The sequence below is a fragment of the Salmo salar genome, chromosome ssa10, assembly GCF_905237065.1.
Source record: "Salmo salar chromosome ssa10, Ssal_v3.1, whole genome shotgun sequence".
Lineage (NCBI taxonomy): Eukaryota > Metazoa > Chordata > Actinopteri > Salmoniformes > Salmonidae > Salmo > Salmo salar.
In genome coordinates, this window is record NC_059451.1 from 94,949,507 (window position 1) to 94,977,303 (window position 27,797).

Genomic DNA, 27,797 nt, shown 5'->3' on the forward strand with positions numbered 1-27,797 from the left:
TACATGAGGACTGGGGGTGAAATCACAAACTGGTGTGTGTGTGTCACAAATGTGTGTGTGTCTCTGCTATCTCTGCTCCTGATAATCAGTTTAAGCCAGTGTATGATGGTGTGTGTGTGTGACTGTGTGTGACTGTGTGTGTGTGTGTGTGTGTGTGTGTGTGTGTGTGTGTGTGTGTGTGTGTGTGTGTGTGTGTGTGTGTGTGTGTGTGTGGAAACAAACAAAAACATGCACACACACCAGCCCCTGAAATGAAATGTTGAAGCTTTCATTAAAGGATACTTAGGACTTAACAGATGGTGTAACGATTGCTTCCAACTCACACCCTCAAACACGTAGATCCCCTGAATGCAGCTCACTCTCCAAATCCCAATCACCTGAATTCTAATCACCTGGACCCAGCTACCTGCCTCCTCCTGTGTATGACCTTCTGCCTGACCCTGGACCCAGCTACCTGCCTCCTCCTGTGTATGACCTTCTGCCTGCCCCTGGACCCAGCTACCTGCCTCCTCCTGTGTATGACCTTCTGCCTGCCCCTGAACCCAGCTACCTGCCTCCTCCTGTGTATGATATTCTGCCTGCCCCTGGACCCAGCTACCTGCCTCCTCCTGTGTATGACCTTCTGCCTGCCCCTGAACCCAGCTACCTGCCTCCTCCTGTGTATGATCTTCTGCCTGCCCCTGGACCCAGCTACCTGCCTCCTCCTGTGGTCCTTTACAATAAACACCTGCTGCGCCCTGCGCTTGAAACCAGCTCTCTGTCTCCCCTTGTGTTCATTACAGATGGCATATTTGACTCTGTGATATTTAGTTATTACTGCCATTATGTAATAAATATTTCAATAGGTAAGATGTGTAGATGGTTGGAAATATTTACAGGCTCCAATTGGGTAAAGCTGCTCTTGTTTTTTGTTGCAGTTTCTGGCAACAGTCAGTGGTGAATGTGAGGTGAGATTTCAGTCTTACAGGCATCATGAGCTTGATGTGTCAGATACAGGGATTCAAAACAAATAGGATTATTGTGCACTTCAACAGTTTATTGAGTCTAAATGGAAGCTAAAGAAACACCAAATACATCCAGTCTTGAGATGAAATGCATTTAAGTGTCAAAAATCATATTTTCATATTTCACTGTGTTTCTGTATGTCATTTTCTTTTTCACTCAACTCAGAATTGCAACTCAGCATCATGATGCAATCAGCAACATGGCTGAACCTGTGTTCACATCCGATGTTGTCTGGGAATTAGGAGGTTGTCATTGCAATGCCAGAGTAGAAAGGAAACAACCTTACAGCTGAACTGAATATATTAGCATCTAACAAAGACCACAGCTTTAACCCAATGACGTCGATGCTTGCTTTAACCCCACTGGACCAAAGCCAAACTGACCCACAGTGGTTGCCAGGGGTAATATGCGTATTATAATGACCAGAGTGGTTGTTATGGGTAATATGTGTTCTAAAATAAGAGAGGTTGCTATGGGTGATTCAGAATTGATGCCTTTGGTGATTGTTGTTCTAGAATGGCCAGAGGTGGAATAGATTCTGTGTGAGGTTTGGGGTGGTAGACTTCTAAGAACTGTTGGTGTCTGTGATGGCTTGCGGTCATGGTCATGTTGGTCAGGTTTAGGCTGCGGTGGCAAAGCCCACTTGGTTGCCTGTGCGGTCGTAGACGGAGTAGTACTGCATGAGGAATACATCTCCCAAAATCCACAGGGGCTGTCCGTTCTGGGACGGCAGGTAGGTGGGGGTGATCCCCACAGAGCAGACCTGGTTGTTCTGGATAGAGAGGAGAACACGCATGTTGAGTGCAATACACACACACACACACAGGCAGATAAACACACATGCACTACTGACACATGGCTTAGGCATGCACATGGCTTATGGACCAGCTTGAGCCATCTAAAATGGCCTTCATTATCCTAACATCAGTCATAGAGGGTAACACACGGACAGACACACACTAACTCACCTGCTGGATGTATGCAGATGGCGGCAGGGGGAAGTTGACTCCATTGATGGTGAAGGTGAGAGTAGGCAGGCTGTTGATCTGGTTACAGTTCACTGTGTACTACATCAACAAACAATTCACAGACATGAGTGACACAAAACATCCCATAACTGGTTAACTCTAGTCTGCACTGGTTTCCCCCATCCTCTACTTTCTGGATTACACTGGTTTATGGTGTCAGTTAGTACTGGTCTGTAATGGTTTATAATGGCTTCCTGCTACCTGTCCATACTGGTCCTGCTGGGCTCCAATGGACTGCATCAGGGTTCCCAAGATCTGTCTGGGTGCAGTCAGCATGGAGGTGCCTGTATCCACGATGGCCTGGCAGCCTTGCCCACACCACCCTGTCTCCTGACCATTGATCTGGAACCTGGAGATTTACAAGGGTTAGTGTCAGACAGACAAACAGACAAACAGACAGACAGACAGACAGACAGACAGACAGACAGACAGACAGACAGACAGACTAGCATTGACAGCGGCCTTAGACATTTTTCATCCCAGCTTTTGAAGGCTCCTGGTGGTTCTGATGTCAGTGTATGGTTAGGTATGTTTGGTTGGTGTGGTTGATCCTGACCCTTGGATGCCGATCTGCCAGTATGTCTGGGAGGTGACGGGGGTCCAGTAGATCTGACCCTGGTACTTGGTGGTGTCCACTTCTCCAAACGACAGCTCACTGCCCTGCTGACTGTCCCTGCACAGAAAAAGTTTTAAGCCATCAAACAGTTTTACATAGATAGGAGGTTGGCAAGAAGATGGTTCACTCTTCACAGAAGACACTTTTCTTCTCAAAAATCTTAAGTCTTATATCAGTGATTTAGTTTCTGGAGCAGGAGTAATGAATATAACATTGATTATGTACATAAATATGTAAGTACATCATTAAAATATATTACCTGGTCATCTAGAAAACAAACACATTGGTCTGCAGAAGGTTCTGTGATATCTGTGTGTATTTTATATTGAGGTCCGGTAGTAGTACATTATATGTGTGGTAAGTAAGTAGTGGTAGGGGTACAGATGTCAGATCTTAACTTGATCACTTTTTTGTCACTGCTCATTTTCCTGCTGTATCAGGAAATCCAAATGAGCCTTGTAGGTCCCTGAAAAAAGAGCAGTTGTCTTTCTGTCCATGCTGGGGCAGTCGATCAGTGCTTGCTATTTAAATATCAAAATCCTCTCGCTGAAACATTAGGTCTGGGTCAAATTACTGCAACATTCAAATGTACAAACATGTATCTGAAATGCAGTCTTACACATAAACAACCGTCGTTTGATATAGCTTAATAACAGAAGATAGATATTGGTCTCCACTAGGCTATGAGAAGTTTCAGGTGTATCCTAAGTTCAAAATTGAGTTCAGTCGTGGGGTGTAGTGGGTTAGGGCTTCTGCCTTCTGCGAGCACATATAGACCTACCATTCCAGTCCATACCTTTCTGGCACAAATAACTCAATCACCCCCAATTTACTAGATTTATTTACACATTTTAAATATGGACAGTCCAGGGATATTTTACCCCCGATCTTGATAAGAAATGACCATATCAGACACTTTTGGATAACATAAATAGGAAACCAATAAAATTGTAACTATAGGCTACACCAACATTAGTGTCATGTCAATTCCCACAGTGGATACTTTATTTCTATTGTATGGAATGCTTGTCAAATAGATACATCACCCTTAGTCTGCTCAAAAAGTACTCTGTTGTTCTTATTACAATACCAACCAGAGGGTGAACATATCTTGAAACACTTTGGTTGCAAGCAGGACTAAGGTAACGCCGACATCGTCTTTTAGGGAGCGGTAATGAAGTAAGTGTGAAAAGGTGTGAAAACCGCTACTGTTTGTTTCCCTGGCTGAGTTTATGAGCTGATTTGGGCCATCATCTGATTGACAGATGTAGGCCTGCTGTGGAACAATAAACCTTCCTCCAGTGTGGATGCTTGTCCGAGTTTTATAGTTAGGCTATGTATAATTTGTGAATATAGTTCTGGTCTTTGGTGTGAATTGGAAGCTTGTATTGTGTGCCTTTAATATTTCGTTTCTTAAAGCTGTCAATATGTTTATGCATTTGAGCCTATCCAAAGACGATTTAGTTGATTCATTTTACTTCTTGAAAACATTTAAATAAATGCAATTAACTTGAGGGTCTAATGTAGTCTCAGGCTGGTAACTAGATCGCTCAGCACAGGGCGCAAACTCATGAGGTTCGGTATGAGCTGCTTAGACCACTGCACTATGGCAGATCACAATGCTCTAGCGAGCATTAAGAATATTATGAATACTGATGATACATAGGCGTGTCATTTTGTATTATTTTGTTTTAAGCCTTCCCCAAACCATAGCCCTAAACTTAACCACTCAGAATGAATTCCTAAACTGTTAACCTTTGAGTTGTTTCTGGTTTAATCATGTAACCACACAAAATGAATGCGTCAAAAATAGACATTGATCCATGAGTCAAAGGGCAGTGGGCCGAATTTGAACCCATGCCGACTCTGACATATATGTGCCGGGGTCAGTGGCTGTAACCGCTGGACCACACAGGATTTGAAGAAAACAATAATTAATTCTGCCTATTGCTTGCATTCAACATATAATAAAACAGTTAATGTAAAACAACAGATTTTTCCCTAACGAAAATACATCTACCCCCTACGAATATGCCCGTTTATTATAATCCACATAAGGATTCACACGAGACACGCCGTAGCCTTCACGTAGCCTACATAAGGTAGAATGTAGGTATAGTACTGCTTTGTATACAAACACGCTTCCAGCTGCCCACTGGTACAATTCTAAATAATTATTCAGATATTCAAATCCTCCTTCTGCAGGATTATTTTCCTCTTGCGGCGAAAGGGGTCCAATTAAGATCTGACATCTGTAGTGGTATATGTGTGGTAAGTAGTGGTAGGGGCATATGTGTGGTAAGTAGTAGTATATATGTGGTAAGTAGTGGTTGTGGTGTATATGTGGTAAGTAGTGGTATATTTGTGGTAAGTATTGGTAGTGGTTTATGTGTGGTAAGTATTGATAGTGGTACATATGTGGTAAGTATTGGTAGTGGTATATGTGTGGTAAGTAGTGGTAGTGGTATATTAGCGATAAGTAGTGGTATATATGTGGTAAGTAGTGGTATATTTGTGATAAGTAGTGGTATGTTTGTGGTATAAGTGATGGCAGGAGTACTGACCTGGTCATGTAGAATGCAAATATGTTAGCCTGCAGAAGGTTCTGAGACATCATGTTGTCCATGACGGGAGTTTCTTGTCCGGCTGAGATGGAAGGATAGGAAAGGCCAAGGATACCATCAAACTGGGCCACAACAAAATTCTGACCTGGCTCGTCAGTGCTCAGACCAATCTCCTGGTTGTTGATGACAATACCACCGACCTAAAGAGGTGTCAAACAACACACACACTCAGCATCATGGAAACACGTTGGTTTTATTAGAATGGAAGTACATGTACTGTTGTGGCTGTATCTGTTGTGGCTTTTTATTGCATGTAGTGAAGAATAACTGTGGTAGTAGTTAAGTATTTGTAAGGTTGTTATGGTGGAACTCACGTTGACGGTGTCGTATCCGAAGACTCCACTGAGACTGCCAGCTCCGTAGGGCAGGTAGAAAGTTTGCCCATTAGCTGAGTAGGTGGACGACTGCTGGGGGTTGAACTTTGTGTGGGTGTCTGCAGGAGGAAGGGACACAAACAACTTAAAGAGGAAATATACTGTGTACAATTGATTTATCTGGGAAGTGTGTAGCAGTGATAATGGACCTAAATATCTCTGATGGTAGTAGTACTAGTTAGAAGTACTGTAGTAGTAGTAGTAGTAAAGGTAGTAGTAGTGGTAGTAGGACAGTTAGTAACATTTATTGTTGAGGAAGTAGCAGTTAATTGATACACATAGTAGGTAGTTGTAATATTGTCATGAAGCTGTCCAGCTGTACTCACTGCAGGCCTGAGTGTTGCAGAGTACAGAGTCAACCCACAGGTTGGCAGAGCCAGTGTCAAACAACACCTGGAAGGACTGGGGGGAGTACCGATGGTGATGGCTCCATAGTAAGTGGTCTGGAAAACACAACAGGGATAATACAGTTGACAAAAGATAGAGGTGCTGCTAATACATTCAGAAAACAACGCATCAGATCTAGAGTGGTTGGCTTGGTTTAGACTCTACTTCATGGAGTTAGACGTTATCGTGACATGGTTGTTATCTAGTTAGACCTAGAATTCACATTTTATACATTAGCCTACATCAGAATTTCATTCTGGAATATGAAAATAGACTACTGTGGACAGATATAGGCAGGACATTGAGTAACATTCTAGATAGACCATAAGCTTGGGTTTTAGAGCATGTACGTACGTCAGCATAGTTGTTGATGTACATGGTGGTGGAGCCAGCGAACTCGTCAGGAAAGTATTTGAGAGCGGGGTCTTGGTAGGGCAGGCGTTCTCCCTTCTCCATCATTCTCTCACGGATTGACTTATGCTTCACCAGAGGGATCCTAGGGTAACAAGAACACAGATGCACTCAGATATGAAGTCGAACTCTGCAAATGCAAATAGGGGTAGAGAGAGCGACAAGGAGTTATCATTGACTATGAGAGATGAGAAAAGAAAATTGTGTTTTAGGGAGAATTTAATGAAAAAGAGCAACTGGAGTGAAAATGTGAAAAAGAAATAAAGTGAGTACTAACCTGTGGATTCCCTCAGCGAGCACAGCACATACCAGCACAATAACGAGACACTTCATGGTCACTCCTGAAATCACAACCAGTGGTGGATACACCTTAGCTTGGGTCAGGACTGATCTTATATACTGTACCAAACATACATATGTGCACACATGAATGCAAGCGGGTGTGATATGGGTACGCGTGAGTGTGTGTGTACACATCCCTTATCAGACTTAAGTAGGTGACTATCAGCTCCTTTTTCCCCTGACTCCACATTCTCTATTCAGTGTGCAGGCAAGCCCCTACTCCCCTGTACCGATAGCAGCGCTAACCAAAACACTACTATTAGTTTACTGAACCTTTATAAGGGAGATGACCAGATTAGATAAGATACAGGGCTCTATTTTAACAAACCGAAGGCAATGGTAAATCTTTTCGCTTACGGTAGCGCTATAGGTTCAGCACTGTCAGAAGTGTTTTTACTATTTTCACAACCACAGTTATGAGAAATCTCTAGACACAAACATTGGCAGTAGAATGGCCTTTACCGAAGAGCTCAGTGACTTGACATGAAAATCAATTAATTTCATTGGTCACGTATACATATTTAGCAGATGTTTTAGTGGGTGTAGCGAAATGCTTGTGTTCCTAGCTCCAACAGTGCAGAAGTATCTAACAGATCACATGACAAACTAATCTAAAAGTATACAAAAATGGAATTAAGAAATATATAAATATTAGATTGAACAATGTCGGAGTGGCATTGACTAAAATTATTATTATATATATTTTTTTCACCTTTATTTAACTAAGTTGGCAAGTTCTCATTTACAACTGCGACCTGGCCAAGATAAAGCAAAGCAGTGCGACACAAACAACAACACAGAGTTACACATGGAATAAACAAACATACAGTCAATAATACAATAGAAAAAAGTCTATTAACTATAAAATCCAATAGAATTGAATACAGTATATACATATGAGATGATTAAAGCAGTATTTAAACAATTAGTGTTCAATTATTAATTTGGCCCTTGATTCCAAGTATATAGGGCAGCAGCCTCTTCTATTTTTGTATTTAACTAGGCAAGTCAGTTAAGAAGAAATTCATATTTTCAATGGCGGCCTAGGAACAGTGGGTTAACTGCCTTTTTCAGGGGCAGAACAACAGAATTTTCCTTGTCAGTTCTGCAATTCGATCTAGCAACCTTTCGGTTACTGGCCCAACACTCTAACCACTAGGCTACCTGCCACCCCTCTAAGGTGCAGGGTTATGTAACCGTGTCGAAGCCGGCTAGTCATGACTATTTAACAGTCGGATGGCCTTGAGTTGAAGCTGGTTTTCAGTCTCTCGGTCCCAGCTTTGATTCACCTGTACTGACCACACCTTCTGGATGATAGAGGGGTGAACAGGCTGTGGCTTGGGTGATTGTTGTCCTTGATTATCTTTTTGGCTTTCCTGTGACATCGGCTGCTGTAGGTGTCCTGGAGGGCAGGTATTTTGCCCCTGGTGATGCTTTGGGCAGACCACACCACCCTCTGGAGAGCCCTGCGGTTCCGGGGGTGTATTTGTCATACCAGGGAGTGATACAGCCTGACAGGATGCTCTCGATTGTGCATCTATAAAAGTTTGTGAGGGTTTTAGGGGCCAAGACAAATTTGATGTGTATGCCGAGGACCTGGCACCACTTTCCTGGCACCACTCTCCCAGGGCCCTCACCTCCTCCCTGTAGGCTGTCTCATCATTGTTGGTAATCAAGCCTACTACTTTTGTTTAGTCTGCAAACTTGATGATTGAGTTGGAGGCGAGTGTGGCCATGCAGTCATTGGTGAACAGGGAGTGCAAGAGGGTGCTGAGCACGCACCCTTGTGGGGTCCCTGTGTTGAGGATCAGCGAAGTGGAGGTGTTGTTTTCTAACTTCACCACCTGGGGGCGGCCCATCAGGAAGTCCAGGACCTAGTTGAACAGGACGGGGTTCAGACCCAAGGCCCTGAGCTTAATGATGAGCTTGAAGGGTGCTATGGTGTTGAAGCCTGAGCAATAGTCAATGAACAGCATTCTTACATAGGTATTCCTCTTGTCCAGATGGGATAGGGTGGTGTGCATTGTGATGGCGATTGCAACGTCTCTGGATCTATTGGGGCGGTAAGCAAATTGAAGTGGGTCTATGGTGTCAGGTAAGATAGAGGTGATATGATCCTTAACTTGTCTCTCAAAGCACTTCATGATGACAGAAGTGAGTGCTTTAGGGCGATAGTCATTTAATTCAGTTACCCTTGCTTTCTTGGGTACAGCAACAATTATGGACATTTTGAAGCAATTGGGACAGCAGACTGGGATAGGGAGAGATTATATATGTCCGTAAACACTCCAGCCAGCTGGTCTGCACATGCTCTGAGGGACACGGCTAGGGATGCCATCTGGGCCAGCAGCCTTGCGAGGGTTAAAACGCTTAAACGTCTTACTCACGTCAGCCACGGGGAAGCTGAGCCCACAGTCCTTGGTCGTGGGCCGCGTCGGTCGCACTGTGTTATCCTCAAAGTGGGCGAAGAAGGTGTTTAGCTTGTCCGGAGGCAAGATGTCGGTGTCTGCGACGTGGCTGGTTTTCCCTTTGTAATCCGTGATTGCCTGTAGATCCTGCCACATAATTGGGACTCCACTTTGTCTCTGTACTAACATAGGGTGGGGGAGGGCCTTGTAGGCATTTTGAAAAGTTGAGTAGCAATGATCCAATGTTTTCCCAGTGGGAGTACTACAGTCAATGTGTTGATAGAAGTTCAGTAGCATTTTCCTCAGATTTACTTTCCTCAGATTTACAATAAATGCAGCCTCAGGATATGTGGTTTCCAGTTTGCGTAAAGTCCAGTGTGGATCTTTGAGGGCCGTTGTGGTATCGGCTTGAGGGGGAATATACACGGCTGTGTCGATAACCAAAAATAAATCTCTTGGAAGGTAATTTTTTATTTTACCTTTATTTAACTAGGGAAGTCAGTTAAGAACAAACTCTTATTTTCAATGACAGCCTAGGAACAGTGCCTTGTTTACGGTCAGAATGACAGATTTGACCTTGTCAGCTCAGGGATTTGATTGTGCAACCTTTCGGTTACAAGTCCAACGCTCTACCCACTAGGCTAACTTCAGCCCCATAATACAATTGACATTTGATTGTGAGGTATTTTAGGTCGGGTGAACAAAAGGACTTGAGTTTCTGTATGTTATCACAATCATATCATGAGTAGTTAATCATGAAACATACACCCCTGCCTTTCTTCTTCCCGGATAGTTCTTTATTCCTGTCTGAGCGATATACTGAGAACCCAGCTGGCTGTATGGACAGGGAGATGATATACCGAGAGAGCCATGTTTCCGTGAAACAGAGTATGTTACAATCCTTAATATCTCTCAGGAAGATCCTCGCCCTGAGCTCGTCTACTTTATTATCCAGAAACTGAACATTAGCGAGTAATATACTCGGAAACGGTGGATGGTGTGCAGGCCTCCTGAGTTGGACTTGAAGTCCACTCCGAATACCTCTTTTACCCCTGTGATGTTTTGGAGTGTAATAAGAGTCGTCTAATGGAGACCAAAATGCGGCGTGTGAAGTGCTCATATTTACTTTTAATGAAAACACTTTGCAAAAATAACTAAATGACCAATAACAGTCCCGTCAGGTACAAACAACGAAACGGAAAACAACCACCCACAAAACCTAATGAAAAATAGGCTGCCTAAGTATAGCTTCCAATCAGAGTCAACGAAAAACACCTGCCTCTGATTGGAAACCATACCCGGCACCAACCTAGAAAATACAACATAGAACGACATTTTAGACAACCCACATAGAAAACAGAAAACCCAAAATACATAGACAGAAACACCCTCCTGTCACGCCCTGACCAATCTACTATGGAAAAATGACCTCATACTAAGGTCAGAACGTGACATGGAGCAGCCTCAAACAGCTCAAATAAGCAAAGAGAAATGATAGTCCATCATTACTTTAAGACATGAAGGTCAAGAACTTTCAAGGAAATTCAAGAACTTTGAATGTTTCCTCAGGTGTAGTCACAAAAACCATCAAGAGCTATGATGAAACTGCTTCTTATGAGGACCACCACAGGAAACGAAGACCCAGAGTTACCTCTGCTGCAGATGTTAAGTTCATTAGAGTCAACTGCACCTCAGATTGCAGCCCAAATAAATGCTGCACAGACTTCAAGTAACAGACACATCTCAACATCAACTGTTCAGAGGAGACTGCATGAATCAGGCATTCATGGTCAAATTTCTGCAAAAAAAAAACACTACTGAAGGACACCAATAAGAGGAAGAAACTTGCTTGGGCCAAGAAACACAAGCAATGGACATTAGACTGGTGGAAATTTGTCCATGGGTGTGATGAGTCCAAATTTGAGATTTTTGATAAGTGAACAAATGATCTCTGCATGTGTGCTTCCCACCGTGAAGTATGGAGGAGGGGGTGTGATGGTGTGGGGGTGCTTTGCTGGTGACATTGTCAGTGATTTATTTATAATTCAAGGCACACTTCACCAGCATGGCTACCACAGGATTCTGCGACGATACGCCATCCCATCTGGTTTGCGCTTAGTGGGACTATCATTTGTTTTTCAACAGAACAATGACCCAAAACACACCTCCAGGCTGTGTAAGGGCTATTTGACCAAGGAGAGTGATGGAGTGCTGCGTCAAATGACCTGGCCTCCACAATCACTCAACCTCAACCCAATTGAGATGGTTTGGGATGAGTTCGACCGCAGAGTGAAGGAAAAGCAGCCAACAAGTTCAGCATATGGGAACTCCTTCAAGACTGTTGGAAAAGTATTCCAGGTGAAGCTGGTTGAGAGAATGCCAAGAGTGTGTACAGCTTTCATCAAGGCAAAGGGTGGCACTTTGAGGAACGTAAAATATAAAATATATTTTTGTTTAACACTTTTTTGGTTACTACATGATTCCATATGTGTTATTTCATAGTTTTGATTTCTTCACACAAGTTGTAGAAAATAGAAGAAAAAAAAGAAATTAGTTGGTGTGTCCAAACTTTTGATTGGTTCTGTATATGTCTACCGTGTTGGCGTGGGTTGGATTTCAGCACACACCCTTCTGGCACAAGTAACTCAATCTCCACGATTGAGTTGGTTTCGTTACAGTACATATTTCAAATATGGAAAGTCTAGGATATTGTACCCCTGATCTTGATAATAAATGACCATGCCAGAGACTTTTGGATAACCTAAATAGCAAACAAATAAAATAACAACAGGCTACATCATCATTAGTTTCCATTCATACAAAGTGTCAAGTAAATTGCCACCGTAGATTTTCCGTTGAGCTGAGACACTTTTCTTTGATGTGTAAATTGTCAGAGAATTTGTTTTACATCATATTTGCACTTCTCCAGAAATAGCAGAAGATATTCCATTGCATTCGAGCCATGTCCGTTCTCAACATAAACTCATGGACAGTGAATCTTTCTAATAAGTTTGGTTTTTAATCAAATTAAATGAAAAACAATCAATCTGTTTTTAAAACAGCAATGTTTCTTCATAGCATTTGGTCAAAAACACGATATCATGAATCGAATGTCTTGTTCTATGAGCATAAGGCAATGTGTACACATGTAGGACTAAGGGCCCTTCGACCTGAGGCATGGATGTTTTTCCTATCCATTGAACACAGTTTATTATATAGTATACAGTAACCCTACAATAGGCCTAGTTATAACAAACATGTAGCTAATCTAGTTTTTGTTATTGACTTTAACATGGAAATATTTGTCTACACACATTGCATTTGCATTTCTTAAATGCACTGCATATTCGAGCCAAGAACAATTGGACAATGCCCAAACGTTAAACTCTATTATAATAATATTAGCCTACTATCACCATGTATATGAAGAAAAAACAGGAATGTCTGTTGACTGTTTTGCTGCTCATTATATTTTAATGAAACATTGGTTATAGGCTACCGATTTTATTCAACCTTTATTTAACTAGGCAAGTCAGTTAATAAGTACAAATTCTTATTTACAATGACGGCCTACCAAAATGAAAAAGGCCTCCTGCGGGGACGGGGGCTGGGATAATAAATATAGGACAGAACACACATCACAACAAGAGAGACACCAGAACACTACATAAAGAGATACCTAAGACAACAACATAGCATGGCAGCAACACAGGAAAACACAGCATGGTAGAAACACAACATGACAACAACATGGTAGCAATACAACATGGCAGCAGCACAACATGGTAGCAGCACAAAACATGGTACAAACGTTATTGGGCACAGACAACAGCACAAAGACAAGAATGTAGAGACAACAATACGCAATGCAGCCACAACTGTCAGTAAGAGTGTCCATGATTGAGTCTTTGAATGAAGAGATAAAACTGTCCAGTTTGAGAGTCTTTTACAGCTCATTCCAGTCGCTAGCTGCAGCGAACTGAAAAGAGGAGAGACCCAGGTTGTGTGTGCTTTTGTCACGTCCTGACCAGTGAAAGGGGTTGTTTGTTATTGTAGTTTGCTCAGGGCGTGGCAGGGGGTGTTTGTTTAGTGTGTTTCGGGGTTTGTTGGGAAATATTCTATGTTAGTCTATTTCTATGTCTGTGTCTAGTTATTCTATTTCTATGCTTAGTTTATTGGGTTGACCTTCAATTGGAGGCAGCTGTTCCTCATTGCCTCTAATTGAAGGTCCTATTTAATAGGGGTGTTTTTCTGTGGGATTTGTGGGTAGTTGTTTCTCCGTATAGTGATTTGTCCTTACCGGGCTGTTTTTCGTTGTTGTTTTGTTCAAGTGTTTTGTTTCATTTCTTTAATAAATAAGAAGATGAGCATACACATTCCCGCTGCGTTTTGGTCTACTCCATATGACGAATGTGACAGCTTTGGGGACAGAACGGGTGTTGTATGTGGAGGATGAGGGCTGTAGTAGGTATCTCAGATGGTGGGAGTGAGGCCTAAGAGGGTTTAATAAATAAGCATCAACCAGTGGCTCTTGCAACAGGTATACAGAGATGACTAGTTTACAGAAGAGTAGAGAGTGCAGTGATGTGTCCTATAAGGAGCATTGGTGGCAAATCTGATGGTCGAATGGTTAAGAACATCTAGCCGCTCGAGAGCACTCTTACCTGCCGATCTATACATTACATCTCTGTATTCTAGCATGGTAGGATGGTCATCTGAATCAGGGTTATTCTGGCAGCTGGGGTGGAAGAGAAGCGATTACGATTGAGGAAACCAAGTCTAGATTTAACCTTAGTCTGCAACTTTGATATGTGCTGAGAAAAGGACCATGTACCGTCTAGCCATACTCCCAAGTACTTGTATGAGGTGACTACCTCAAGCTCTAAACCCTCAGAGGTAGTAATCATACCAGTGGGGAGAGGGGCATTCTTCTTACCAAACCACATGACCTTTGTTTTGGAGGTGTTCAGAACAAGGATAAGGGCAGAGAAAGCTTGTTGGACACTAAGAAAGCTTTGTTGTAGAGTGTTTAACACAAAATCCGGGGAGGGGCCAGCTGAGTATAACACTGTATCATCTGCATATAAATTGATGATAGAGCTTCTTACTGCTTGAGCTATGTTGTTAATGTAAATTGAGAAGAGCGTGGGGCCTAGGATCGAGCCTTGGGGTACTCCCTTGTTGACAGGCAGTGGCTGAGACAGCAGATATTGACTTTATACACTGCACTCTTTGGGAGAGGTAGTTAGCAAACCAGGCCAAAGACCCCTCAGAGACACTAATACTCCTTAGCCGGCCCACAAGAATGGAATGGTCTACCTTATCAAAGTTTTGGCCAAGTCAATAAAAATAGCAGCACACCATTGCTTAGAATTAAGGGCAATGGTGACATCATTTAGGACCTTTAAGGTTGCAGTAACACGACCATAACCTGAGCAGAAACCAGACTTAATACCAGAGAGAATACTATTGACAGCAAGAAAGCCAGTAAGTTTTTCCAACACTTTAGATAAACATGGCAAAATAGAAATTGTCCTATAACAGTTAGGATCAGCTTGATCTCCCCCTTTAAATAAAGGATGTACCGTGGATGCCTTCCAAGCAATTGGAACCTCCCCAGAGAGGAGAGATAGGTTAAAAAGTTCAGAGATAAGCTTGGAGATGATAAGGGCTGCAACTTTAAAGAATAATGGATCTAAACCATCTGACCCAAATGGTTTTTGGGGTCAAGTTAAGGAGCTCCTTTAGCACCTCGGACTCACTGACTGCCTGCAGGGAGAAACTTTGTAGCGGGGCAGGGGAAAAAAGGGAGGAGCATAGGGGCTAGTCGCATTAGAAGGGGTGGGAGATGAGGAAATGTTGGACAGGCAATGAGGCATGGCTGAGTCAAATAGGAATGCTGACTTAATGAAGTGGTGATTAAAGAGCTCAACCATGCGCTCCTTGTCAGTAACAACCACATCATCAACATAAAGGGACATGGGCAGCTGTGAGGAGGAGGTTTTATTCTTGTGATTAGATCAACAGAGAGAGAACTGCTCTTTAAAGTAACTACCTTTGGCCTTCCGGATAGCCTGAGTGCACTTATTTCTCATTTGCCTGAAAAGAGCCAGTCAGCCTGAGTATGTGTGTGCCGAGCCTTTAGCCAAATGGAATTTTTGAGGTGGAGTAACTCTGCCAGATCACTGTCTACAAGGCTACTGTGCGCCCCCACTGGGAAAATCGATGCCATAACCAATTGTCTTACCGCAAAGACCAGCGACCAGTGAGTGTTAAATATCACCAGTAGCTCTGCTTGAAATGGGCACTTTGGGACACGTTTTTAAAGACACACCTACAATATGTCCACCCCTCCCACCTCAGCACAAGCAAGCTGATATAAGACAGGTAAATTACTGGCAGCAGAGCTCTGGCTTTTAAAAGTCAAAATTGCCCAAGAATGTGTTTTTGACACTAGCGCCGCCTTAACACCTGCCAAAAATAGTCCACAGTGTTATTATTAATGGTATGTAGAAATACGATGTGATCTGATGTTTAGTCAACATGTGTGAAATACTGTATACTGTTAGGTTTTAATTACACTTTATAGGTGACTTTCAGGCAGACATCACACCACAATTGTACTACAATTCTGGAGCCATCAACTACAGAAACATTTGAAAAGATGTAGCAACATTTTGGTGTGTGAAAGATGAGAGGTAGAGAGAGAGATGATAAAGAAAGAGAGAGAGGAGATAAATAGTTTCCACAGTCTCTTTTAATTAAAAGTAAATGTACAGTATTTGCAGTAAAAATACTTTAAATTACTACTTAAGTAGTTTTTTGAGGTACAGTATCTGTACTTTACTTGACTATATTGTTGACAACGTTTGCTTTGACTTCACTACATTCCTAAAGAAAATTTACTTTCTACACCCTGACACCCAGAAGTACATTTTGAATACTTAGCAGGACAGGAAAATGGTCCAATTTACACACTTATCAAGAGAACATCCGTGGCCATCCCTACTGCCTCTGATCTGGCGGACTCACTAAATGCTTCGTTTGTAAATGATGCCTGAGTGTTGGAGTGAGCCACTGGCTATCCGTAATTTAAAAAAACACGAAAATAGTGCCGTCTAATTTTCTTAATATAAGGATTTTTAAGTTGTTCATACTTTTACTTTTGTTTTTGATATTTAAGTATATTTTAGCAATTACATTTACTTTTGATACTTAGGTATTTTTAAAACCAAATCTTTTAGATTTTTACTCAAGTAATATTTTACTGGTTGACTTTCAGTTTTACCTGTGCCATTTTCTATGAAGGTATCTTTACTTTTACTCAAGTATGACAATTCAGTACTTTTTCCACAACTGTGTATTTGTTTCAAAACATGGAGATGTCCATTGTTTTGGCTGTGTCATTGGAAATCCCCTAGCTACTGCATAATAAGCACTTAGTGTTAATCAGTAATACAGATGTAAAGCACAATACACTGAGATATGAACACCTCTCCAAGGTCATGAATAACAATGTGCAGGGAAATACTTCTCCAGATATTTACCAAGTTGTCTTTTTTAATATTAACATAATTGGGTATCTTTTATACACACACTGATACAGAAACAACAGTCCTGTAAGTGCTTTTTATTACAGTAAAGAGCGCTCACAAAGGCCTGAATAGTTTATTTCAGACAGCACTTCATATTTGATGACATACCAAATTCTGTCTCTGTTTCACCCTGTAGGCTGCTGCTGGTCAGGAGCTGTGTGTGGTGTGTGTGTGGTGTGTGTGTGTGGTGCGTGGTGTGTGTGTGTGTGTGTGTGTGTGTGTGTGTGTGTGTGTGTGTGTGTGTGTGAACTAGTCATGATTGTTGATTTAGCACTGATTTTATTACTGATTGAGCTTTGATAAGGTATGCAGTTCTGCCCTGATTTAGACAGTTATCTAGCTTCACATTTCTACCCCGATGTATTTTCTGACCTACCCTGCTTCACAGTGGCTCTGTATACATCTGTACTAGGCCCTGTCTGGACTGTCCTGTCCTCACTAGAAAACCTGCAATGCAGCATTTCCCTCTGAGCCTCACACAGTCTCTTACTAATGGAGTAGAGGGCTGAGTAGAGAGCTGAGCCTCTGTTGGAACTAATGGACCACAGATATACAGATGTTTTATAGAAACTAAGAAAACAGGATGATGAAGTCATTTAAGCACTGTTATGTCTGTAAACTGGGGACCTGAAAAAATAGAGAATAGTGCTGAACTCCTCTGTCTGTTTAGAGAGCAAAGCGGTTCTTGTGTGAGTTCTTGTGTCTTGTGCGTCTGGTGAATGAGGCACAGACCCAGACAGACAGTGACAGACAGACAGTGACAGGCCATATCTCAGAGCAGGCTTCCCCAGGGTCGGAGCAATCTGTGTGGACATGAGTCAAAGAGATGCTCCCCTTTGAAGGGTGGAGGGGTCAGGTACATTAGGACTGGGGGTGAAATCCCAAACTCGTGTGTGTGTTTCACAAATGTGTGTGTATGTGTGTGTGTCTGCTATCTCTGCTCCTGACATTTTAAGCCAGTTTATGATGTGTGTGTGGTGTGTTAAAAGAGTGCAGGACGTGACAGTACCCCCCCTTAAAGGTGCTAACCCCGGAAGCACCTTAAGAAAAACAACCCCAAACAACAACAAAACAAATACCCTCTACCACGTCCTGACCAAACTAAAATAAAAATTACCCTCATACTGGCCAGGACGTGACAGTGGGTATTTGTTTTGTTGTTGTTTGGGGTTGTTTTTCTTAAGGTGCTTCCGGGGTTAGCACCTTTAAGGGGGGGGTACTGTCACGTCCTGGCCAGTATAAGGGTTAATTGTCATTTTAGTTTGGTCAGGACGTGGCAGAGGGTATTTGTTTTATGTGGTTCAGGGTGGTGTGTTAGTTAGGAGGGCGTTTGATTTATTATTTCCGGGTTTTGAGTTATGGTCTATGTTGATGTATTTCTATGTGTAGTCTGGTTGATCTGTTTCTATGTTGAGTTAATTGGGGTGGACTTCCAATTGAAGGCAGCTGTGTGGTGTTGCCTTTGATTGGAAGTCCTATATTAGTTGGGTGTGTTTGTCTGTGTATTTGTGGGAGATTGTTTCATGTTTAGCGTGTGTAAGCCTAACAGGACTGTCTGTAAATCGTGAGTTCGTCTTTGTTATTTTTGTATGTTTGTTTTTTGAGTTTATTAAATGTTCAAAAAATGAACTATCACAACCCTGCTGCATTTTGGTCATCTTTTTCCGACGATGATTTCGCTATATCGTCCTCCGACGAAAAAATCCCTGACAGAATCTCCCACAAAACCAGGACCAAGCAGCAGAGGAAGGAGCAGAGGAATTTTGATTTGGACAATCGGGAGAGATGGACATGGGAGCAAGTTATGGCCGGAGAGGGCCCATGGAGAATGGCTGGTAAGGACCGGGAACGTTTCCGAGGATCACGACTGGCGGTGAAGCACGAGAGGCACCCACAATACATTTTTTGGGGGGGCACACGGGTAGTTTGGCTAGGCCTAGGAAGAGCCGGAAGCCAGCTACCCGTGGTTATATGGAGGAGCGTATGAGGTGGAGAGCGCCATGTTTCGCTGAGGAGCGCACTATCTCACCCATACGCATGCACAGTCCGGTGCGCGTTATTCCAGCCCCTCGCAGGTACCGTGCTAGAGCGGGCATCCAGCCTGGTAGGAGGATGCCTGCGCAGCGCATCTGGTCGCCGAACGCCTCCGAGGACCAGGCTACCCAACTCCCGCTCTACGCACGGCTACCATCAGGCCCCTGCACAGCCCAGTCCGCCCTGTACAAGCACCCCGCTCGTACAGGGCTACTAGTTCCATCCAGCCAGGACGGGTTGTGCAGGAGGTAAGATCAAGACCGACTGTGCGCCTCCATAGCCCTAGGTTTCCAGCTCCTGTCTCTCGTGCGGACCCGGAAGTACGTCAGCCCAGTCCGACTCGTCCTGTTCCCGCTCCCGCACTAGCCTGGAGGTGCGTGTTCCCAGTCTGGTATGCCCAGTACCAGCACCACGCACAAGGCATCTAGTGCGTAAACCCAGCCTCGCCAGTCTAAAGTCGCCAGAGCTGCCCGCCAGTCAACAGTCACCAGAGCTGCCTGCCAGTCAAGAGTCGCCAGAACTGCCCGTCAGTCAAGAGTCGCCAGAACTGCCCGTCAGTCAAGAGTCGCCAGAGCCGCCCGTCAGTGAGGAATCGCCAGAGCCGCCCGTCAGTGAAGAGTCGCCAGAGCCACCCACTAGTCAGGAGCTGCCAGAGTGGCCAAACTGCCCGGAGATGTCAGAGTGGCCAGACTGCCCGGAGATGTCAGAGTGGCCAGACTGCCCGGAGATGTCAGAGTGGCCAGACTGCCCAGAGATGTCAGAGTGGCCAGACTGCCCGGAGATGTCAGAGTGGCCAGACTGCCCGGAGATGTCAGAGTGGCCAGACTGCCCGGAGCTGCCAGAGTGGCCAGACTGCCCCGAGCTGCCAAAGTGGCCAGACTGCCCCGAGCTGCCAGACTGCCCCGAGCTGCCAGACTGCCCCGAGCTGCCAGACTGCCCCGAACTGCCAGACTGCCCCGACTGCCCCCGGCGATGCCAGAGTGGCCCGACTGCCTGGAACGGCCAGAACCGGAGCCACCTCCAGATATAGGTGGGTTGGGGAGGGGGGGTGTAGCACAGTGCCGTCATTGACGGCAGCCACCCTCCCTTCCCTCCCTTTAGTAGGGGGGATTTTTGTTGTTGTTGTTGTTTGGGGTTGTTTTTCTTAAGGTGCTTCCGGGGTTAGCACCTTTAAGGGGGGGGTACTGTCACGTCCTGGCCAGTATAAGGGTTAATTGTCATTTTAGTTTGGTCAGGACGTGGCAGAGGGTATTTGTTTTATGTGGTTCAGGGTGGTGTGTTAGTTAGGAGGGCGTTTGATTTATTATTTCTGGGTTTTGAGTTATGGTCTATGTTGATGTATTTCTATGTGTAGTCTGGTTGATCTGTTTCTATGTTGAGTTAATTGGGGTGGACTTCCAATTGAAGGCAGCTGTGTGGTGTTGCCTTTGATTGGAAGTCCTATATTAGTTGGGTGTGTTTGTCTGTGTATTTGTGGGAGATTGTTTCGTGTTTAGCGTGTGTAAGCCTAACAGGACTGTCTGTAAATCGTGAGTTCGTCTTTGTTATTTTTGTATGTTCGTTTTTTGAGTTTATTAAATGTTCAAAAAATGAACTATCACAACCCTGCTGCATTTTGGTAATCTTTTTCCGACGATAATTTCACTATATCGTCCTCCGACGAAGAAATCCCTGACAGATAATGAGAGCTCGTTAGCAGAAGTGAAATGTTGAAGCTTTCAATGAAGTCGCTTTCACAGGGAGGAGACTTCGGACTTAATGTCATTTAACAGATGGCATATTTGACTCTGTGATATTTAGTTATTTCTATATGTATGATGTGTAGATGGTTGGATATATTTACAGGCTCCAATTGGGTAAGATGCTCTTGTTGTTTTTTGTTGCAGTTTCTGGCAACAGTCAGTGGTGAATGTGAGGTGAGATTTCAGTCTTACAGGCATCATGAGCTTGATGTGTCAGATACAGGGATTCAAAACAAATAGGATTATTGTGCACTTCAACAGTTTATTGAGTCTAAATGGAAGCTAAAGAAACACCAAATACATCCAGTCTTGAGATGAAATGCATTTAAGTGTCAAAAATCATATTTTCATATTTCACTGTGTTTCTGTATGTCATTTTCTTTTTCACTCAACTCAGAATTGCAACTCAGCATCATGATGCAATCAGCAACATGGCTGAACCTGTGTTCACATCCGATGTTGTCTGGGAATTAGGAGGTTGTCATTGCAATGCCAGAGTAGAAAGGAAACAACCTTACAGCTGAACTGAATATATTAGCATCTAACAAAGACCACAGCTTTAACCCAATGATGTCGATGCTTGCTTTAACCCCACTGGACCAAAGCCAAACTGACCCACAGTGGTTGCCAGGGGTAATATGCGTATTATAATGACCAGAGTGGTTGTTATGGGTAATATGTGTTCTAAAATAAGAGAGGTTGCTATGGGTGATTCAGAATTGATGCCTTTGGTGATTGTTGTTCTAGAATGGCCAGAGGTGGAATAGATTCTGTGTGAGGTTTGGGGTGGTAGACTTCTAAGAACTGTTGGTGTCTGTGTTGGCTTGCGGTCATGGTCATGTTGGTCAGGTTTAGGCTGCGGTGGCAAAGCCCACTTGGTTGTCTGTGCGGTCGTAGACGGAGTAGTACTCCCTGAGGAATACATCTCCCAAAATCCACAGGGGCTGTCCGTTCTGGGACGGCAGGTAGGTGGGGATGATCCCCACGAAGCAGTACTGGTACCCACCCTGGTTGTTCTGGATAGAGAGGAGAACACGCATGTTGAGTGCAATACACACACACACACAGATAAACACACATGCACTACTGCCACATGGCTTAGGCATGCACATGGCTTATGGACCAGCTTGAGCCATCTAAAATGGCCTTCATTATCCTAACATCAGTCATAGAGGGTAACACACGGACAGACACACACTAACTCACCTGCTGGATGTATGCAGATGGCGGCAGGGGGAAGTTGACTCCATTGATGGTGAATGTGAGAGTAGGCAGGCTGTTGATCTGGTTACAGTTCACTGTGTACTACATCAACAAACAATTCACAGACATGAGTGACACAAAACATCCCTGTACTGGTTAACTCTGGTCTGCACTGGTTTCCCCATCCTCTACTTTCTGGATTACACTGGTTTATGGTGTCAGTTAGTACTGGTCTGTAATGGTTTATAATGGCTTCCTGCTACCTGTCCATACTGGTCCTGCTGGGCTCCAATGGACTGCATCAGGGTTCCCAAGATCTGTCTGGGTGCAGTCAGCATGGAGGTGCCTGTATCCACGATGGCCTGGCAGCCTTGCCCACACCACCCTGTCTCCTGACCGTTGATCTGGAACCTGGAGATTTACAAGGGTTAGTGTCAGACAGACAAACAAACAAACAGACAGACAGACAGACAGACAGACAGACAGACAGACAGACAGACAGACAGACAGACAGACAGACAGACAGACAGACAGACAGACAGACAGACAGACAGACAGACAGACAGACAGACAGACAGACAGACAGACAGACAGACTAGCATTGACAGCGGCCTTAGACATTTTTCATCCCAGCTTTTGAAGGCTCCTGGTGGTTCTGATGTCAGTGTATGGTTAGGTATGTTTGGTTGGTGTGGTTGATCCTTACCCTTGGATGCCGATCTGCCAGTATGTCTGGGAGGTGACGGGGGTCCAGTAGATCTGACCCTGGTACTTGGTGGTGTCCACTTCTCCAAACGACAGCTCACTGCCCTGCTGACTGTCCCTGCACAGAAAAAGTTTTAAGCCATCAAACAGTTTTACATAGATAGGAGGTTGGCAAGAAGATGGTTCACTCTTCACAGAAGACACTTTTCTTCTCAAAAATCTGAATTCTTATTTCAGTGATTTAGTTTCTGGAGCAGGAGTAATGAATATAACATTGATTATGTACATAAATATGTAAGTACATCATTAAAATATATTACCTGGTCATCTAGAAAACAAACACATTGGTCTGCAGAAGGTTCTGTGATATCTGTGTGTATTTTATATTGAGGTCCGGTAGTAGTACATTATATGTGTGGTAAGTAAGTAGTGGTAGGGGTACAGATGTCAGATCTTAACTTGATCACTTTTTTGTCACTGCTCATTTTCCTGCTGTATCAGGAAATCCAAATGAGCCTTGTAGGTCCCTGAAAAAGAGCAGTTGTCTTTCTGTCCATGCTGGGGCAGTCGATCAGTGCTTGCTATTTAAATATCAAAATCCTCTCACTGAAACATTAGGTCTGGGTCAAATTACTGCAACATTCAAATGTACAAACATGTATCTGAAATGCAGTCATACACATAAACAACCGTCGTTTGATATAGCTTAATAACAGAAGATAGATATTGGTCTCCACTAGGCTATGAGAAGTTTCAGGTGTATCCTAAGTTCAAAATTGAGTTCAGTCGTGGGGTGTAGTGGGTTAGGGCTTCTGCCTTCTGCGAGCACATATAGACCTACCATTCCAGCCCATACCTTTCTGGCACAAATAACTCAATCACCCCCAATTTACTAGATTTATTTACACATTTTAAATATGGACAGTCCAGGGATATTTTACCCCTGATCTTGATAAGAAATGACCATATCAGACCCGTTTGGATAACATAAATAGGAAACCAATAAAATTGTAACTATAGGCTACACCAACATTAGTGTCATGTCAATTCCCACAGTGGATACTTTATTTCTATTGTATGGAATGCTTGTCAAATAGATACATCACCCTTAGTCTGCTCAAAAAGTACTCTGTTGTTCTTATTACAATACCAACCAGAGGGTGAACATATCTTGAAACACTTTGGTTGCAAGCAGGACTAAGGTAACGCCGATATCGTCTTTTAGGGAGCGGTACTGAAGTATGTGTGAAAAGGTGTGAAAACCGCTACTGTTTGTTTCCCTGGCTGAGTTTATGAGCTGATTTGGGCCATCATCTGATTGACAGATGTAGGCCTGCTGTGGAACAATAAACCTTCCTCCAGTGTGGATGCTTGTCCGCGTTTTATAGTTAGGGTATGTATAATTTGTGAATATAGTTCTGGTCTTTGGTGTGAATTGGAAGCTTGTATTGTGTGCCTTTAATATTTCATTTCTTAAAGCTGTCAAGATGTTTATACATTTGAGCCTATCCAAAGACGATTTAGTTGATTAATTTTACTTCTTGAAAACATTTAAATAAATGCAATTAACTTGAGGGTCTAATGTAGTCTCAGGCTGGTCACTAGATCGCTCAGCACAGGGCGCAAACTCATGAGGTTCGGTATGAGCTGCTTAGACCACTGCACTATGGCAGATCACAATGCTCTAGCGAGCATTAAGAATATTATGTATACTGATGATACATAGGCGTGTCATTTTGTATTATTTTGTTTTAAGCCTTCCCCAAACCATAGCCCTAAACTTAACCACTCAGAATGAATTCCTAAACTGTTAACCTTTGAGTTGTTTCTGGTTTAATCATGTAACCACACAAAATGAATGCGTCAAAAATAGACATTGATCCATGAGTCAAAGGGCAGTGGGCCGAATTTGAACCCATGCCGACTCTGACATATATGTGCCGGGGTCAGTGCCTGTATGCGCTGGACCACACAGGAATTGAAGAAACAATAATTAAACCTGCATATTGCTTGATCTTCAACTGATATTAAAACTATTTATCTAAAACAACTGATTATCCCTAACGTAAATATATCTACCCCCTACGAATATGCTTCCAGCTGCCCACTCGTACAATTCTAAATAATTCTTCAGATATTCAAATCCTCCTTCTGCAGGATTATTTTCCTCTTGCGGTGAAAGGGGTCTAATTAAGATCTGACATCTGTAGTGGTATGCGTGTGGTAAGTAGTGGTAGGGGTATATGTGTGGTAAGTAGTAGTATATATGTGGTAAGTAGCGGAAGTGGCATATGTGTGGTAAGTAGTGGTATATATGTGGTAAGTAGTGGTAGTGGTATATGTGTGGTAAGTAGTGGTAGTGGTATATGTGTGGTAAGTAGTGGTAGTGGTATATGTGTGGTAAGTAGTGGTAGTGGTATATGTGTGGTAAGTAGTGGTAGTGGTATATGTGTGGTAAGTAGTGGAACTGGTATATTTGTGGTAATTAGTGGTAGTAGTATAAGTGTGGTCAGTAGTGGTAGTGGTATAAGTGTGGTCAGTAGTGGTATTGGTATATGTGTGGTAAGTAATGAAAGTGATATATTTGTGGTAAGTAGTGGTTGTTGTATAAGTGTGGTCAGTAGTGGTATATGTGTGGTAAGTAGTGGTAGTGGTATAAGTGTGGTAATTAGTGATAGTGGCATATATGTGGTAAGTTGTGGTATGCATGTGGTAAGTAGTGGTATATGTGTGGTAAATAGTGGTAGTGATATATGTGTGGTAAGTAGTGATAGTGGCATATATGTGGTACGTAGTGATATATGTGTGGTAAGTAGTGATAATGGCATATATGTGGTAATTAGTGGTAGTGGTATATTTGTGATAAGTAGTGGTATATATGTGGTAAGTAGTGGTATATGTGTGGTAAGTAGTGGTAGTGGTATATGTGTGGTAGGTAGTGGTAGTGGTATATGTGTGGTAAGTAGTGGTAGTGGTATATGTGTGGTAAGTAGTGGTAGTGGTATATGTGTGATAAGTAGTGGTAGTGGTATATGTGTGGTAAGTAGTGCTAGTGGTATATGTGTGGTAAGTAGTGGTAGTGGTATATGTGTGGTAAGTAGTGGTAGTGGTATATGTGTGGTAAGTAGTGGTAGTGGTATATGTGTGGTAAGTAGTGGTAGTGGTATTTGTGTGGTAAGTAGTGGTAGTGGTATATGTGTGGTAAGTAGTGGTAGTGGTATATGTGTGGTAAGTAGTGGTAGTGGTATATGTGTGGTAAGTAGTGGTAGTGGTATATGTGTGGTATGTACTGGTAGTGGTATATTTGTGGTAAGTATTGGTAGTGGTATATGTGTGGTAAGTAGTGGTAGTGGTATATTTGTGGTAAGTGGTGGTATGTATGTGGTATAAGTGATGGTAGGAGTACTGACCTGGTCAGGTAGAATGCAAATATGTTAGCCTGCAGAAGGTTCTGTGACATGATGTTGTCCATGACGGGAGTTTCTTGTCCAGCTGAGATGGAAGGGTAGGAAAGGCCAAGGATACCATCAAACTGGGCCACAGCAAAGGTCTGACCTGGCTCGTCAGTGCTCAGACCAATCTCCTGGTTGTTGAGGATAATACCACCGACCTAAAGAGGTGACAAACAACACACACACTCAGCATCATGGAAACACGTTGGTTTTATTAGAATGGAAGTACATGTACTGTTGTGGCTGTATCTGTTGTGGCTTTTTATTGCATGTAGTGAAGAATAACTGTGGTAGAAGTAGTTAAGTATTTGTAAGGTTGTTATGGTGGAACTCACGTTGACGGTGTCGTATCCGAAGACTCCACTGAGACTGCCAGTTCCGTAGGGCAAGTAGAAAGTTTGCCCATTAGCTGAGTAGGTGGACGACTGCTGGGGGTTGAACTTTGTGTGGGCGTCTGCAGGAGGAAGGGACACAAACAACTTAAAGAGGAAATATACTGTATACAATTGATTTATCTGGGAAGTGTGTAGAAGTGACAATGGACTAAAATATCTCTGATAGTAGTAGTAGTAGTAGTAGTAGTAGTAGTAGTAGTAGTAGTAGTAGTAGTAGTAGTAGTAGTAGTAGATGTGCTGTAGTAGTAGTAGTACAGTAGTAGTAGTAATAGTAGTAGTACAGTTAGTAAAATTTATTGTTGAGGAAGTAGCAGTTCGTTGACACATGTAGTAGGTTGTTGTAATATTAGCTAGCAGTGGCTTTCATTGTCATGAAGCTATCCAGCTGTACTCACTGCAGGCCTGAGTGTTGCAGAGTACAGAGTCAACCCACAGGTTGGCAGAGCCAGTGTCAAACAACACCTGGAAGGACTGGGGGGGAGTACCGATGGTGATGGCTCCATAGTAAGTGGTCTGGAAAACACAACAGGGATAATACAGTTGACAAAAGATAGAGGTGCTGCTAATACATTCAGAAAACAACGCATCAGATCTAGAGTGGTTGGCTTGGTTTAGACTCTACTTCATGGAGTTAGACGTTATTGTGACATGGTTGTTATCTAGTTAGACCTATAATTCACATTTTATACATTAGCCTACATCAGAATTTCATTCTGAAATATGAAAATAGACTACTGTGGACATAGACAGATATAGACAGGACATTGAGTAACATTCTAGATAGACCATAAGCTTGGGTTTAAGAGCATGTACGTACGTCAGCGTAGTTGTTGATGTACATGGTGGTGGAGCCAGCGAACTCGTCAGGAAAGTATTTGAGAGCGGGGTCTTGGTAGGGCAGGCGTTCTCCCTTCTCCATCATTCTCTCACGGATTGACTTATGCTTCACCAGAGGGATCCTAGGGTAACAAGAACACAGATGCACTCAGATATGAAGTCGAACTCTGCAAATGCAAATAGGGGTAGAGAGAGCGACAAGGAGTTATCATTGACTATGAGAGATGAGAAAAGAAAATTGTGTTTTAGGGAGAATTTAATGAAAAAGAGCAGCTGGAGTGAAAATGTGACAAAGAAATAAAGTGAGTACTAACCTGTGGATTCCCTCAGCGAGCACAGCACATACCAGCACAATAACGAGACACTTCATGGTCACTCCTGAAATCACAACCAATACACCTTAGCTTGGGTCAGGACTGATCTTATATACTGTACCAAACATACATATGTGCACACATGAATGCAAGCGGGTGTGATATGGAGTGCAGCGTGAGTGTGTGTGTACACATCCCTTATCAGACTTAAGTAGGTGACTATCAGCTCCTTTTTCCCCTGACTCCACATTCTCTATTCAGTGTGCAGGCAAGCCCCTACTCCCCTGTACCGATAGCAGCGCTAACCAAAACAGTACTATTAGTT

The 27,797-nt window shown here is 43.1% G+C and overlaps 2 protein-coding genes and 1 pseudogene across 2 annotated transcripts in view; 1 reads left to right on the forward strand and 2 right to left on the reverse strand.

Moving 5' to 3' along the window:
- LOC106561234 (C-Jun-amino-terminal kinase-interacting protein 2-like) overlaps window positions 1-27,797 on the forward strand; it is a 154,497-nt gene that overhangs the window by 47,176 nt on the left and 79,524 nt on the right.
- Window positions 1,016-6,883, reverse strand: LOC123723967 (gastricsin-like; annotated as a pseudogene).
- On the reverse strand, window positions 20,809-27,580 carry LOC106561235 (gastricsin). Its single transcript, XM_014124957.2, has 9 exons — window positions 27,473-27,580; window positions 27,139-27,280; window positions 26,717-26,834; window positions 26,262-26,380; window positions 25,885-26,084; window positions 22,476-22,592; window positions 22,033-22,180; window positions 21,773-21,871; window positions 20,809-21,582 (listed from the first exon to the last, which is right to left on the reverse strand). Exons 1-9 carry the CDS (start codon window positions 27,526-27,528, stop codon window positions 21,418-21,420), a joined length of 1,164 nt encoding a protein of 387 aa, XP_013980432.2. The 5' UTR covers window positions 27,529-27,580; the 3' UTR covers window positions 20,809-21,417.